Source organism: Octopus bimaculoides, chromosome 1 (genome assembly GCF_046866305.1).
Source record: "Octopus bimaculoides isolate indiv1 chromosome 1, ASM4686630v1, whole genome shotgun sequence".
Classification (NCBI taxonomy): domain Eukaryota; kingdom Metazoa; phylum Mollusca; class Cephalopoda; order Octopoda; family Octopodidae; genus Octopus; species Octopus bimaculoides.
Window position 1 is genome coordinate 82,232,550 of NC_142928.1, and position 15,000 is coordinate 82,247,549.

General features: G+C 36.4%; 1 protein-coding gene across 1 annotated transcript in view; it reads left to right on the forward strand.

The window, feature by feature from the left end:
• The window catches only part of LOC106869589 (toll-like receptor 4), a 17,082-nt gene that overhangs the window by 338 nt on the left and 1,744 nt on the right, over positions 1 to 15,000 (forward strand). Inside the window, exon 2 of the mRNA XM_089353130.1 lies at positions 6,611 to 8,872. Within this exon, the coding sequence (XP_089209256.1) occupies positions 6,630 to 8,872 (2,243 nt within the window). The 5' untranslated portion in view covers positions 6,611 to 6,629. The remainder of the gene's footprint in view (positions 1 to 6,610; positions 8,873 to 15,000) is intronic.

Sequence of the window (15,000 nt, forward strand, 5' to 3'; positions counted from 1 at the left end):
ATGTATTGCAATAAACAGCTATTTTTTTTTCTCTAACGTTTTACACAGTTCAACCTACACAAGTTAATGCTTGAAAAACGAAAGAGGAATTTTAAAAGAAGTTTATATGAAACTAGTTCTTAAAAATTAAATAACTATGGGGGATCACCAGAATGAAATAGTAATCAAAGGGGTCCATAGATAAAAAGGGGTTGAAAACCCTTGGTTTAAAGGTAAATCAGTAACGAACGTTATTGTTTTATTATTGAGTTAAAATGCCGCCGAGGTTGACTTTTCATCATTTCAGAGTCAATAAAATAAGTAGCAGTTGAGCATTGGGGTCAATGTAAGTCGACTTGACTCCTCTCCAGAAACTACTGGCCTTGTACCAAAAATTGAAACCGCTATTACCTACTGCGTCTGAGGCAAAAAATATTTAGCGCGAAAGGCGCTACTTAAGTATGCGGCTGTAGATTGGAGAGCGTAGAGAGGGGGGAGCCGTACCTTTGGTGATCAGGGTAATCCTGGATCTATGGGGTTCCTTGATTAACCCTAGTTGGAGTTTCTCCTGAATCAGGAGAACTGCATCATTCATGTTATTACTTACTTTGTATTCTATGTATACTTTTATCACATTTCAATATCTTTCTTTTTCTTTATCTACATCCTTTATGTAAATCCTCATATAAATTGTTTTCTGTCCTTGTGATGATCCCCCTCATCTATACTCCTCTGCCTAATAAAATAAATTATCATTATCATTATTATTGCCTTTGCACAAGTTCTAACGCTGGAGATGTACTACGCTGTCAGCTGTTCACTGCCGGTGAACTAAGATAACACCTCTTATTTTTCGAGCACCATCCGGAGTATTCCAGCGGTTCCAAGCAGTACTGTTTTCTGCAAGTGCTCCACCCTTATTGCAGCCCCTATTTGTTCCATGTACTTCTCAAGATTTTTACTCACTCTTCCCAGGGCTCCGACAGTTATTGGTACTACTATCACTTTTTTCATTGACCACAACTGCTTAACCTCCCAAGTTAACCTGTCATATCTACGACTTTTCTTCCTCATCGCATACCTTGTTGTCAGATGGGCATGTTATATCTGTGATCCAGCATCGTTTGTTTCCTTTCTCAATTAACACGTCTGGCTTCCTATTCTCAATCTCATGGTTGCACTGAATCATAAAATCCCATAGGATCTTTGCATTATCATTTTCGAGGATGCCTTCGGGTTTATGTTCGTACCACTTTTTTGCTCTGTCAAGTCTGTACTTGTTGCAAAGTATCCAATAGACAATGCTTGCTATGTTGTCATGACGTCTCTTATATTCCTTCTGGGCTAGTGGCGTACATTGGCTGGTAATATGCCCTACGGTTTCACCATTTTGTCCACAAATTCTGCACTTATCACTTTCTGATGTGTTGTCTATTCTGTATTTTATGTAATTGGTTATTAATGCTTGCACTTAGGTAGTACAGATTAAAGCCTCCATTTCCGGTTTTAAATCCCTTTTAGTCATCCATAGCTATATTTTTCTCTGTCTTATCTTCAACATCCCTATGAAATTGTCCATGCATTCTTTTCTTTATCCACCTATATTCAGTTTCATTTATTCCCAAGTACTTGTACAGTGCTTTTTCTTTGCAATCTTCCATACTACACGAACCTGACCGACTTACTTCCAATAATAGCGGTTCTGTGACATATTTTACATACCATTTTATGTTGTTTTCTTTTGCGCTAATGCTGTGTTTCATCCAATAAGTCTTCTTCCCCCTCTTTTTTCTTGGTACTTTCAGTCAGTCTGTGTCACTTTTTGGGTGGACTATCCCATATCTAGTCAGCAACTTGACTTTCTGTCTAAGCTGTTTAGTTCGTCTACTGCCAATACATTTACCCCTGCTCTATATTTAAAGAGTGAAACCGCCCAGGTGCTGATAGCCTCAACCTTATTCCATCCGTTTAATTTCGACTTAAGTACCAGTCTCAGTCTGCGCAAGTACTCTACCTTAAATTTTTCTGTCATTTCTTTCTCCATCAAATTATCCATTTCCAATATCCCCAGGTACTTATAGCGCGTCTTTTCTATTTGCTCCATAACCTCTTCCGACGGTATCGCTAGCCCGTCCCTACATTTGATTTTGCCTCTCTTCAAGACTAACGCACCACACTTTTTCAGTTCGAACTCCATTCTGATATCAGCACTGAAAGTATACATTGTATCAACGAGGGAACTGACTTGGGATTCATCTTAGCCATAAAGTTTGAGGTCATCCATGAATAACAAGTGGTTGAATTTTTGTTGGCGGCTCTTGAATACATACCCAGCTTTTGCTTTCCTCAGAATCAGTGTTAGTGGTATCATGCACTAAAGATTAAAGGGGTCAGGCTGTCCCCTTGGAAGATGCCCCTCCTGATTTCTATTGTCCCTAAACTTCTTCCGTATGCTGTCAGCTCCGTCCTCCACTTCACCATATTTTTTCCAAGCAATCGTTCAACATTCGATGCAATACCAAATAGGTTCAGACACTCCATAGTCCAAGAATGTTGGATCATATCGTACACCTAACGATAATCGATCCATGACATGGCTAAGTTAGTTTTCCTCCTCTTGCAGTCTCTAAGTACAGCTTTGTCTACCAGGAGTTGATCCTTAATACTTCTCCGCTTACGCTTTCACCCCTTCTCCTATGTGGCAGGACTTCGTTTTTTTTTCCATGTCCATACATTGACTCTGCAACTATTCCAGTCAATAATGTCCACATAAGTGGCAAGTAGGATAGGATATCGGCCTGAAATTGTCTACCCGATTTGCCTTTTTCGATGTTTTTCAAGCACAGCACTGCCCTCTCTGGTGTTACTTGGTCAGCATTTAACAAGGTGTTGAGTTGTGCAGCTATTCATGCAGGACATTCACCAAATCTTTTGATCCAGTAGCCTTGAACTCCATCTGGTCCCGGGGCCTTCCAGTTTCCCATATTTTTGCTGATTTCCTTCACTTCCCTAACTGGAATGACTAGCTCTGCCTGTTGTGGACAAACTACTGTTTGTTTCAGTTCTTGCAACCATTCAGCATCCTTCTTATGTTCCTTGTATTTGCTTTACATATCACTCCAAAACCTTTGACTTTCAATGTTATCTGGTTATGTTGTTTCCATCTGTATACTCTCCATTTATTTCTTTGTAGAAACTCTTCTGATCTATACTGAATAACCTATTCTGCTGGTAACCCTTCATTGTTTGGTCGTATCTTACCATCTTTGCTTTCTTTGCAACGAAGCGCTGTTTCAATACCTCCATTCACACTTTCAGGCACTTTCTCTCAGTATCATACTTCCTGTTCAGTGCCCTGTATTTTTGTTCGCTTTTAAGCTCTCTCTTCTCTTTTCGGTCTCACACAGAAATGTGCTTCGAGAGCATACCTAAACCCGCCTGTATTCTTCTTTTCCACCATGGCTCTTTTCTTTTGTCACTCCAATTATATTTCTTCTTGACATCAACACTCAGATTTTCTGCTGCAACAATACTTGCTGCCTTGATGAGATTATTTGTTTCTGTGATGTTTTTTGTTGTGATGTATTTCAGAATTTCATTCAAACTTTTCATTTTTTGGTTCAATTTCCATCGATCAACCTTTTCAAGGTTGCAAATAAGGTTGCTATCGTTCTCCTGTAGTCTTGCCTTTATCTGTCGTAGATTGCCTTTTGCCCATCTGTCATGTCACCGTTAATTTTATTGTTTTCTTCCAGACCATCATTGATATGTCTCTTATCGAACAAGCTATCACTGTTCCTTTCCTATGGTTTATTAAAGTCTCACCTCTGTTTTCTACTATGAGATTACTTTTATCACCAAGGACTGTATTTTCATCGTTTCCTCTGCTTCTGTTTTCCAATACCCGTCTTTTTATAGCTTCGAGCTCTACCTCGTTGAACCAACAATTTTTTCTTATTGCTCTAGCTTGATCACATAATCTCTGTTCTGTGAGTTGAAACAATCCTCTTTCTCGCCATTGATCATACATACGTTGTCGGTATCCCCTAATATGAGTACCATTTTTGCCTGCTGGGTTGCTCAAGTAGTAACACTCCGTGACCACACCATTGATTTGTTTGTTCAGTCTACGCCGTGTGTGCTGGTCCATCACTGGATAACGACAGGCTGGAGCCGGACCAGTATCGCTGAGCCTGCCGGGCACCACACTGTCACCACCAGCCGTTTCCTTTTATTATTATTATTATTATTATTATTATTATTATTATTATTATTATTATTTTCATTTTTTACTATTTGTCATTGTTAATATTGCCTCTGATCCGACATGATTTTTTGTTAATTGTCATTAACACTTCCGTGTTCGTACTAGGCATCGGCTCTTATCTATTAGCCGTGTTGGAGGGTATATATGTATATCTGTTTAATGCTTTTGTGATCAATAATGACTAGTCTTTGTCGCTTGTTTTTATTCGATTCGTTTATGTGTATGCGTGCACTTGTTTATTCATTATTTAATGTTAATTTGAAATATTAAAATGTGTTCATGTAAAACTGGGGTGTATACGTAATTAATTAGTTTCCGTACTTACGTGTTTGTGATGTGTACTTGATCGGATATACTCCAAATGTACTTATTCGGATATAATCCAACACTTTTAATGAGTATTACTTACTCGGATGTAGAGCAGCGCTTTGTCAGTGTGGCGAGCGTGTTTACATGTGTAGTGCGAGTGACGGAGGTAAGAAAGAGTTAAAATACATCGGTTCATTCGGAAAATCGAAATAGATTTTAACGAGTATTACTTACTCGGATGTAGTCCAACACTTTGTCATTTATTTCAGGCGCCATCTGTTATCTTTATTCCTGATGTCGTTTATTACCTCCGCCTTAACAAATAGTATCCAGTGATCAGCAGGTGTTTCGCGCCTGAACCGCGCCTGAACCCTAACATTCTGCCGTTGAAGAGTGAGCACTGGAGGCCAAATCACTGTTTACTATCTTTTCCGGGTTTCCACTTTAACTCCCCTCTCTTGCTCCATAACAAGCAAGAGGCTCTTTGTGCTGCCTCTTCCATCCTGCGCACAGCTAAATTTGGCATTTTTCCTTTTATTCCATTGGCTGTAAACATTCTCCATACTGACTGGAAAGAGAATATCTTGCTGCTCAATCGACTAGGAAGAGGCATGATTGCCATCCCGCTTCCCGTAGAAGGCTGTGCTACTTGGTACACTTCCATTCAAAAGCTTGATCGATATCCTCTTTATAAGCATTTTGGTAGCATACTCTGTTTACCTCCCCTTAATTCTATTCTAAGTTAATTTTCTCTCCCCCCATCTTCTAATACAAACTGCTAGCTCGTCTAGCGATCTCTACGATGGATAATTCCGTTACCGTTTTTTCCAATAATGTTATATATAAAACTTACGCATCTCTGACAATGAACATTGATTACGTAATTTGCATTATGTAACGAACAGTCACATGAAGATAATGAAAGTTACGTAAGATGGTGTAACTGAATATCTGATAATCAATCTCTCCTCTTTTGCTTTCTCCATATACTATGTGTAACCCTCAAACCTAGATTTGATAATAAAGATGCAATTAAAAATACACGAACAAAAGTACTAGTTCTTAATATTGGTTATTTAACACGCAATTTAAGGTTAAAATTACACTGGACGGACCGGTATATATCAGTGTGTGTGTGTGTGTGTGTGTGTGTGCGCGTGCGTGTGTGCGCGTGTGTGCGTGTGTGCGTGTGTGCAATTTAAAAGAAAATTCTATCTTGCTCTATTAACTTCATTGGCCGAATATGTCTGACAACCAGAAAAGTTTAAATTCCTATTACATCTTATAGCAAATCATTGTAAAATTTGCAATTCCATACATAGGAGAACAAAAGCCACACCGATTATGCTGTCAGGGAACTACGACGTACATATCATTTTGGCGAGACAGACCCTAAACCCATGTACGAGGAGCAGTAATGGTTTACACAGATTTAACACATTTCATTTCAGTTAGATCGAAAAATTACAACATATCTTATATTTGTTCCAAATTAAGGGAAAACGGCCGTTAATCAGACATAAATGATTCACATAAGCTGAAGACAAAGATATAATTTATTATTGCTCCGCATTACTAGCAGAGTAATAATAACCATCTATCTTTAATTGTATTATCACTAGAACTGGAAGCGTGTTTTCATTTACTTCGGTAAATATTGGAGTATAAAATGAAAACGAATAACACAAGAATTCCACCTGATAATATTCGAATATTAGAGGTACTAAAACTTGATAATCCACTTGAACATTTACTGCCAAGAACTTTCCATGATCTTTGGTCTCATTCACATGGAACACTTTCCTCATTACGAAAATATACTAAATATACAAACGTAATATTATGTCTAATAAACTTCGATTGAATATTTTATCTCACTTATTACAAGCAGTTACGTATGTGGCTTTAACTTGTTTTAGTCTTTCACATATAACTACCAATCAAATCGAGATTTCATCGTTTTGCGACTTTCTTTTGATGATTAACCTAGTATTTTTTCCTATAACAATCAATTAACAAATAAACATTAAATTACTTCTATTTCTTTGTTTCCAGGTGAAATGTTTATCTAAAGATGAGACACATATTCATTATTATATTTGGTTATTTCTTGAAAATACTTACTTCAGTGATTGCAAATTGTCAGACAGATTGTCCAGTTGTTTGCCACTGTACCGAAGACAAATTTCAACACTGTACAGTAACTTGTACTGACAAAAACCTAACTCAAATACCCAGTTATTTTCCAGAAAATACGATATCATTAGATTTAAGTCGAAACCACATTAAAAGAATCCCTCCTGATATTATTAAGCATTTAAACTTATTAGAGGTGCTAAAAGTTGACGATAACCTTCTTGAATATTTGCTGCCAAACATCTTTCAAGGTTTGTGGTCTTTGAGAGAACTGTCGTTGGAATACAACAGATTAGCTATTAATTATTCTTCATTTCCTATAAATCTTTTCCGAAATTTAACTGAAGTGAAAATTCTGAAACTACGAGGTAACACTGTGTACGGAAACACGAACTTTATTGATAGAACTATATCTCATTTAACTGCACTAGAAGATTTATACATATCAGGTGGTCCGTTCTTTATGTTTGGTGCAGGATATAAGAATTTGACAAAATTAAAATATATCAATTTTGCCTCAAAAAGAAGCAATTCCGTTATTAGATATATTACAAAAGATGCATTTAAAAATGTTCCCAGAATAACCCATTTGAATTTAGATTACTGCCACTTAGATAGATTTAACGCCTACACATTATCATTTTTCGAACATCTGCACCTCCTACGCATTTCATTTAACAAACAAAAGCTGCTGAAGGAAATTCCACGGTCCTTGAGACATCTAAAATTACCAAGTGAATTCCAAACATTATATTTTAGTAATATAAAGTTAAATGTAGGAACGGGCATTGTTATTACCGAACGTTTTACAAAGTCTTTACAGAAAACTGGATTGAAGAAAATTGTTTTAAATTCAAATCATATTGAAATACTTTCTTGGAATAGCATTCCCTCCTTGCCCAGCACATTGGAATACGCTTATTTGAGAAACAACAAATTTACATACGGAGAATATATATTTCAAATCAAGTTTTTATCCAACATTAAATTAATTGACATTAGTATGACATTATCATATAGAGAGCTACCATTCATTCGTAGTAAATTATTCATTCGGGATGTTACATATAGTTTTACAATCCCTAAAACTCTTAAAACACTCTTACTACAAGGTTGCCAACATAAACTTCCGATACCACCATTGCATATAAGAGATGCAAATGCAATAAGATTAATTAATGCAACGAATAATTTATTTTGTCCATGGAGTGGCCCAGTTCGAGGCTTAGAACAATTACAGATTCTGGATTTAAGTCACAACCAATGCAATAATATCAGTAACGAATTCTTCACATTTTTCACTGGTCTGCGACTTTTGAATATCGAAAATAACGCAATAGGAATTTCAGGGCAAGTTGCCGAAGAAGGTTTCAGTAGAACTTTTCTAAATTTAACCAACCTCAAAGAATTATATCTTTCAAATAACCACATTCAATATTTATCAAACAACAGTTTGTTACAGCTGAAAAGTCTCAGAATCTTAGATTTACGCAACAATTTATTGGAATCGTTTGATGTAAAAATTAGTCATATGTTAAATTTATCATATTTAGATTTATCTAGAAATATTTTACAGGAACTGTCGGAAAACACTTTTAATGCTATTGAAAAGATATCTGAATACCATAAACTCACTGTCAACATACAAAACAATAAATTAAAATGTGGTTGCGCACAAATAAGATTTCTCACTTGGCTGCACAAAGTACGCAATTCAGCACATTTGAAAATAATGTACTCGAAATGTACTTATCGTAACGGAACAGTATGGAAGTTGAAAGGAAATCAGCTTGTTAGGATCGTAAGCTTTCTGAATCACACTTGTTCAGCCTTGATAGGGATAATAATTGCGATAAGTTTTGGTGTTGTAATACTGATTATATTTCTAGTTGCCTCACTCATTTACCATTTTAGATGGAAGCTACGATATTTATATTACATGATCAGAGAAAAGTATTCCTACAAACGACTCACTCCCGATGAATATACTTATGATGCATTTGTGATTTATGCCGACGAAAATCGAGATTTTGCATTAAATTATTTGATTCCAGAATTAGAAGAAAAGGAAAACTTACGTTTGAATATTCATCACCGGGACTTCCCTGTGGGAAAATTGATAGCAGAAAATATATTATCAGCAATCCAATCTAGTCGAAAATGTATTCTTTTATTAAGCAAGTAAGTATCCTTCATTAAAATTATGTCATCCATGTATATATATATATGTATTTCAAAATTTGTGTAAATGTGCACAGAATAATATATCAGTTGAAAAAAGTTACAAGCTTTCTGGTTTTACGTTTTTTATTATTGTATTAAAAAAAAAATTTACAATGTTGAAGTGTTAAAAATATTTACTAATATTCATAAAGTTCAATTACTGCTTTCATACGTTCGTAGTAAACATCAGATTTCAAAATGTATTGACTGACAGTTGAGTTGAGTGCTTGACAACCGTAGTAAAATGACTGACTTCTTCCTTTTTATACCTTTTACAAGATTTCGACAAGATGAATTTTTCGAATACATTTTTGACCAATCTGCATGCAGCTTAACCGTCACAGTTTGCCGGGTGCACCGATATTACTGGCATAAATCCCGCCTTTATTTTAACTAATTAGCTTATGTTTTAGATGCAATGGTTTTATGAGTGAGCAAACTTCGTTGGTTTCGATCGTTTTTATTTCACTTGGTGGGATTCTTCTGTAATTTGTTTATATTCATATGTTAAAGATATTTTTTAATCCACATCATTAACTGGTTGCTATATTATTGTTGTTATTTCCGTTCAGAACAAGGTTGAACATTTTAATGAAACGTTTTTCTTTATCTTTCTTCCAGCCTCATTTGTTTCATGTAGTTTGTGAGAAGGAAAAATTTGAAAAATTTTCTGACCACATGTTTCTACATGTTCGCTTAATGGAATTTGGCGAACATTAGTGCTCCAGATTTGTCGTCTGTGAATTTGTGAGCATTCTGATAATGCATTCCCGTCTCGCCAATATATAGTTCCTCGCAATTAGGGCATTTAAGGCACTAGATCAAATTGCTGCTTTTGTAGTTGATATCTGTATTTGTAAAAATCTGTCCATTTTTTGTTCTAAAGGATCTAATATTATGCATGTACTGAGACATTCCACATCTGTTATCATTACTCTTGGATACTGTAAATATTCTATCCCTTTTGTTCGTATTGAATTTTGCCTTTGTTAATAGTTTTTTCAGGTTATGTGGTTGCCTTTTGCTTAAGATAAATATTTGATTTTTAATTCCTCACTTTGTTTCATGATTGGCAAACTTATTTTGATGATGTTAAAAAATGTTTTGATGATGTGGATTATGTGTTACCAGAAGTGGTAACAATGTTGTAACTTTATTCAACTGGTATATATATATATATATATATATATATATATATATATATATATATCTTCATAATTTTCAAAAAATGTACGAGGGGCTGCTGAAAAGTTCCAGGTTTTTAGGGTAACACGGAAGGCCTGGCTGGAGTTCCAATCTTCCAAGTTCTTTTAGAGGACTTAGAAAAACTGAAAGATATTCGCAATAAGTGTATGAATCTGAGAGGGGAATAGATTGAATAAAATCATAATTAACTGATCTTTTTTTTTTCATTTACCCACAGCCAGGAACTTTTCAGCACCCCTTCGTACAAAGCAATTACTGAGGTTATTTGTATTATTGGTTATTAACGGATATCGTCCCCTTCAACACACATGTTGACTACTAACTATATCATATATTAGTTTCTTTAACATAATTTATTTTACATTAACGAAATCAATTGTATTCTTATTGTAATAAACTCAGTAATAATAAGCCTTTATCATCATTTAACGTTTCCGTGAGTTCCGTGTTTAAAATTTTTGGACCAACAAAGAGAGTGTAGAGAGACTGAATGTTGTAACAGAGGAGCATTTGTGTAGGGCGTGTGTATGTGTGAACTACGAAAATTTCTGCTACGTCAAACTGTTTTTCGTTCTTCTCCAGTTTTTCTTTACCTACGCTCTCTTTCTCTCTCTTGCTCTCTCATTAGCTCATACACACATTCTTATCTATCTGTTACAGACTTGCATTTCAGGCTATCGATCCGATGTTCAATATACTGTATAAAGCTATATGTATGTATGTATGTATGTATGTATGTATGTATGTATGTATGTATGCATGCATGCATGCATGCATGTATGTATGTATGTATGTATGTATGTATGTATGTATGTATGTATGTATGTATGTATGTTATCAATCAGTTTCATTTCTGTATTTCCTGTCCATAGAGAAAGAGCCGGACTCTAACATAGATTCAAGGCTCCTTCATTGGAACTTTTATCAACATCATCTAGGTATTTGTGCATATGTGTGTGTGTGTGTGTGTGTGCAGTATTTGGTGTTAGTGTATGCCCAGATTTGTATGTTTGTTTTATGGATGCGTTTTTATGTCTAGATGCATGCATATGTATTTATGTGCTAAATTTTTGGAAAGTTTTACATATCTTTACAGTTCCATTGATGGCTTGAATCTGTAGTCTTCTAATCAGCCTTTTTCTTTCAGGTTTTGAGAACCCTAGTTTTTCCAGGTTTTTGTTGAGGCAGTTCGTTACATATCCCAATGCCCCAACAATCACGGGTATGAATCTGAACTTGTAGTCTGGGTGGAGTATCTGTAAATTTCTCAGTAGCTCGGCGTAGTTGTTCTCTTTTTCTCTAATCTTTAGTGGGATGTTGACATCCGCAGGACAGCTGATTTCTACTACTGTACAGAGTTTCTCTTCTCTGTCCCAGATGACTATATCCGGTCTATTATGTCTGCACTTTATTGAGGTTTTTATTGGGACATTCCACCAATACTCTTTCATATTGTGAGTGGTAATGGCCTCTACCTCATTATGGGTTTTCATCTCCTTAGCCCCGGGGTTATCCTGTCGGCGGATTTCATTGTACAGTGTCTTTGCCACAACATCATGTCTCATAGGTAGGTAATACCGTGATGACATTTTTGGACAGCTGCTAATGATGTGGGTGATATCTTCGACACTGATTCCACAGAGTCTGCATCGATTATTACATTGTGGTGCTTTGCCCGCCTCTCTGTCCCATTTGTTTATTAGGAATTTGGTTGCTATTTCTTGTTCTTGAATAGCAAAGGCATACCCTTCAAAGTGAGAGTTGGTGACCCGATTGTTTGTCCACGATAGACTGCTCTGGTTGTCAATGTTGTTATCACCCTGGAGCTTTCTGTTAACGTATCCATGCATGGTCTTCTGCTGGAATGCATTCATCCTCTCCTCTGATGTTATGTTACGGTAGAGTCTTGCAATTTCTTTGGGTAAGAGTTCAGGGTTGTCGAATAGGGAATGCTTGTCAAGTAGTTGCCTTCCCAATCTCATGATGGTATTTAACTCATGTCTGCAGACTTCATCAAGGGGTGAACTTCGACACTTGGTGGTTATGTATGTATGTATGTATGTATGTATGTATGTATGTATGTATGTATGTATGTATGTATGTATGCTTGTATGTATTATATACATGTGTGCGTGTATATATGTATGTACCTGTTACAAACTTGCATTTCAGGCTATCGATCCAATGTTCAATATACTGTATAATGCTGTATGTATGTATGTATGTATGTATGTATGTATGTATGTATGCATGCTTGCATGTATTATATACATGTGTGCGTGTATATATGTATGTATGTATGTATGTATGTATGTATGTAGGTATGTAAGTAGGTAGGTAGGTAGGTAGGTAGGTATGCCATTATTCAGTTTTATTTCAAGATTTCTTGCCACTGGAGAAAGAGCCAGTTTGTAATCTAGATCTAAGGATCTTTCATTGGAATTTCAATACCAACAACAGGGTATTTTTGTATGTATGTATGTATATGTGCAGATTTGTATGTTTTGTCTTATGTATGTATTTTCATGCAGATAGTTGCATTTCTAGACATGCTCATATATATTTAAATGATAAACTTCTGGGAAGTTTTACAGATTTTTACAGTTCCAGTGAGGGATTGGATCTGTAGTCTTCGAATTAGCTTTCTCCTTTAGGGTTTTAAGAAGCCTAATTTCTCATGGTTGGTAATTAGGTAGTGTATTACATATACCAGGGCTCAATAATTACAGATATAAACCTGAACTTGTAATCTGGATAGAATAACCGCAGATCTCTCTATAGTTCAGCGTAGGTATTCTCGTTTTCACTGATCTTCAGCTTTATGTTAACATCCGCAGGGCAGCTAATTTCCACAACTGTACACAGTTTCTCTTCTATATGCCATATCATTATATCAGGTCTGTTGTGCTTACATTTTATTGAGGTTTTCATTGGGATATTCCACCAGTACTCTATTTTATTATGAGTTGCTATGGCGGCTACGTACTGTGGGTTCTTATTTATTTGTCCTCAGGGTTATCCTTCCGACGGATTTCATTAGTGTCCTAGCTACAACATCATGTCTTATCGGTAGATAACACCGTGATGACATTTTCGGACAACTGCTTATGGTGTGGGTGATATCTTCGGTGTCAACTCCACAAAGTCTGCATCGGTTGTCACACTTTACTGCTTCTCCTGCATCTCTATCCCTTTTGTGCATCAGATATTTGGTTGGTATTTCCTGTTCCTGGATTGCAAACGCATACCCTTGAAAGTGGGAGGTAGTAATACGGCTATTGGTCCATGATAAACTGCTTTGATGATTAATGTTAATATCAACACAGAGCTTTCTACAAACATATCCATGCTTCTGTTCATATATGCTCATCCTTTCATCTGATGACACGTTGCGGTAGAGTCGTGCGACTTCTTTGGCGTGTATTTAATGTTATCAGATAAGGAATGTTGCTCAAGGAGCTGCCTTTCAAGTCTTATGATGTCATCAGCCTCATGTATGCAAACCTGGTGAAGGGATTGCACTTCGGCACTTGGTGGTTAAAAGATGTTGCCGAAGGGATATGATACTGCATTCAAAGGCATTTTGGATCGATGTTAAGCCTCTGCCGCTTGTTTTCGTTTTAGGTAAGAAACGGTCTGCGTCACTGTTTATGTGGAAATTATGTGTGTTAGTATTTTTCGGGTTTTCACATCTATGGCTCAGATCTCATCAAGCGTCCAATCAAGCGGCCCAAATGTTGGTATGAGTACTAGTACTGCAGACACATTGTGGGCCACTGTTTTATTGAATGTAAAGAGTTCTGAAGTCCAAATTTTCTTTATTCAGCTGTAATATTCTTTAGTGACACGTGTTGTTACAGGTGCCATTGTAAGATATGGTCTTTGTTAAACTCCTCTTCACTCCAGATTTTTCTCTAGAAGGAGTTTATGTCTTCTCGCGGAGGAAGGAGCTTCTGTGATGTTCACTGCTCCTCCTCTCATGTCTCTGTATACTGCTGCCTGGTTCCGGTTAAATTTTTGTCTATTATTTTTCTCTCGGTTATTCTTTTCGGATGTCGGAATTTCTCACTGACAGCTTTTAGCTCCTGCTTGAGAGTAATCAGTTTGCAAGTGAGTGACCTCTTTTTGCTGTCTCCAAACATCATTTCTGTCTCCTTCTTTACTTTCTGTTGGTGGGACGTATAGTGGTTTGCTTGTTTGCACGCAATAAGCACCATCACATGACTGATGGTCTTCCGTAACCCAGTTATCTTCTTCTCTGTCTTCAAAACCCATGGCGGTACTTTGCTGTTTCGGTTTTGTTCACTTTTTGAATGGCATTCATGTACTGCTTTGCAGTGGTAGCAAGAGCATATAGACAGGCGTTGATCTGCCAGAATGTGAGTTCATCACACTGCTGTAAATACTCATTACCAATTTCATTAACAGCTTTTAATGCCGTATCTTGTTGTTCTTTTTACTTACTTTGGTAGGGAGTATTTCAAAGTCAAGGTTATTTTTTCTCGGAAATTTTCATATAATCCTGACTACCACTACTACTACTACTACAATAATCGTTGAGGTTGTGCCTGCTATTTACCATAGTCGTAGTAGGGGAACAGTGGTCAGTTACTTTAACCAGTAATGTAGTTTGGCTTCAGGCACTATGGTATCTGTTGGAATGTCGCTAGCTGCAAAACCACGTGGTGGTCTTACCTCATTCACGTTTTCATTTTTGCTTATAGAGTTGGAAAGTAACTTAATTTTAGATTTCTTAAATGAAGTTACAGTTACTAACCTTATGTTCTACAAAGGTTGCTTGTTGGTGGAGTTGCTTCGCAGTAAAATGATTTAATTCTGGATGCAGATCGTCCCAATATGATTTCCATCGATTCATATAA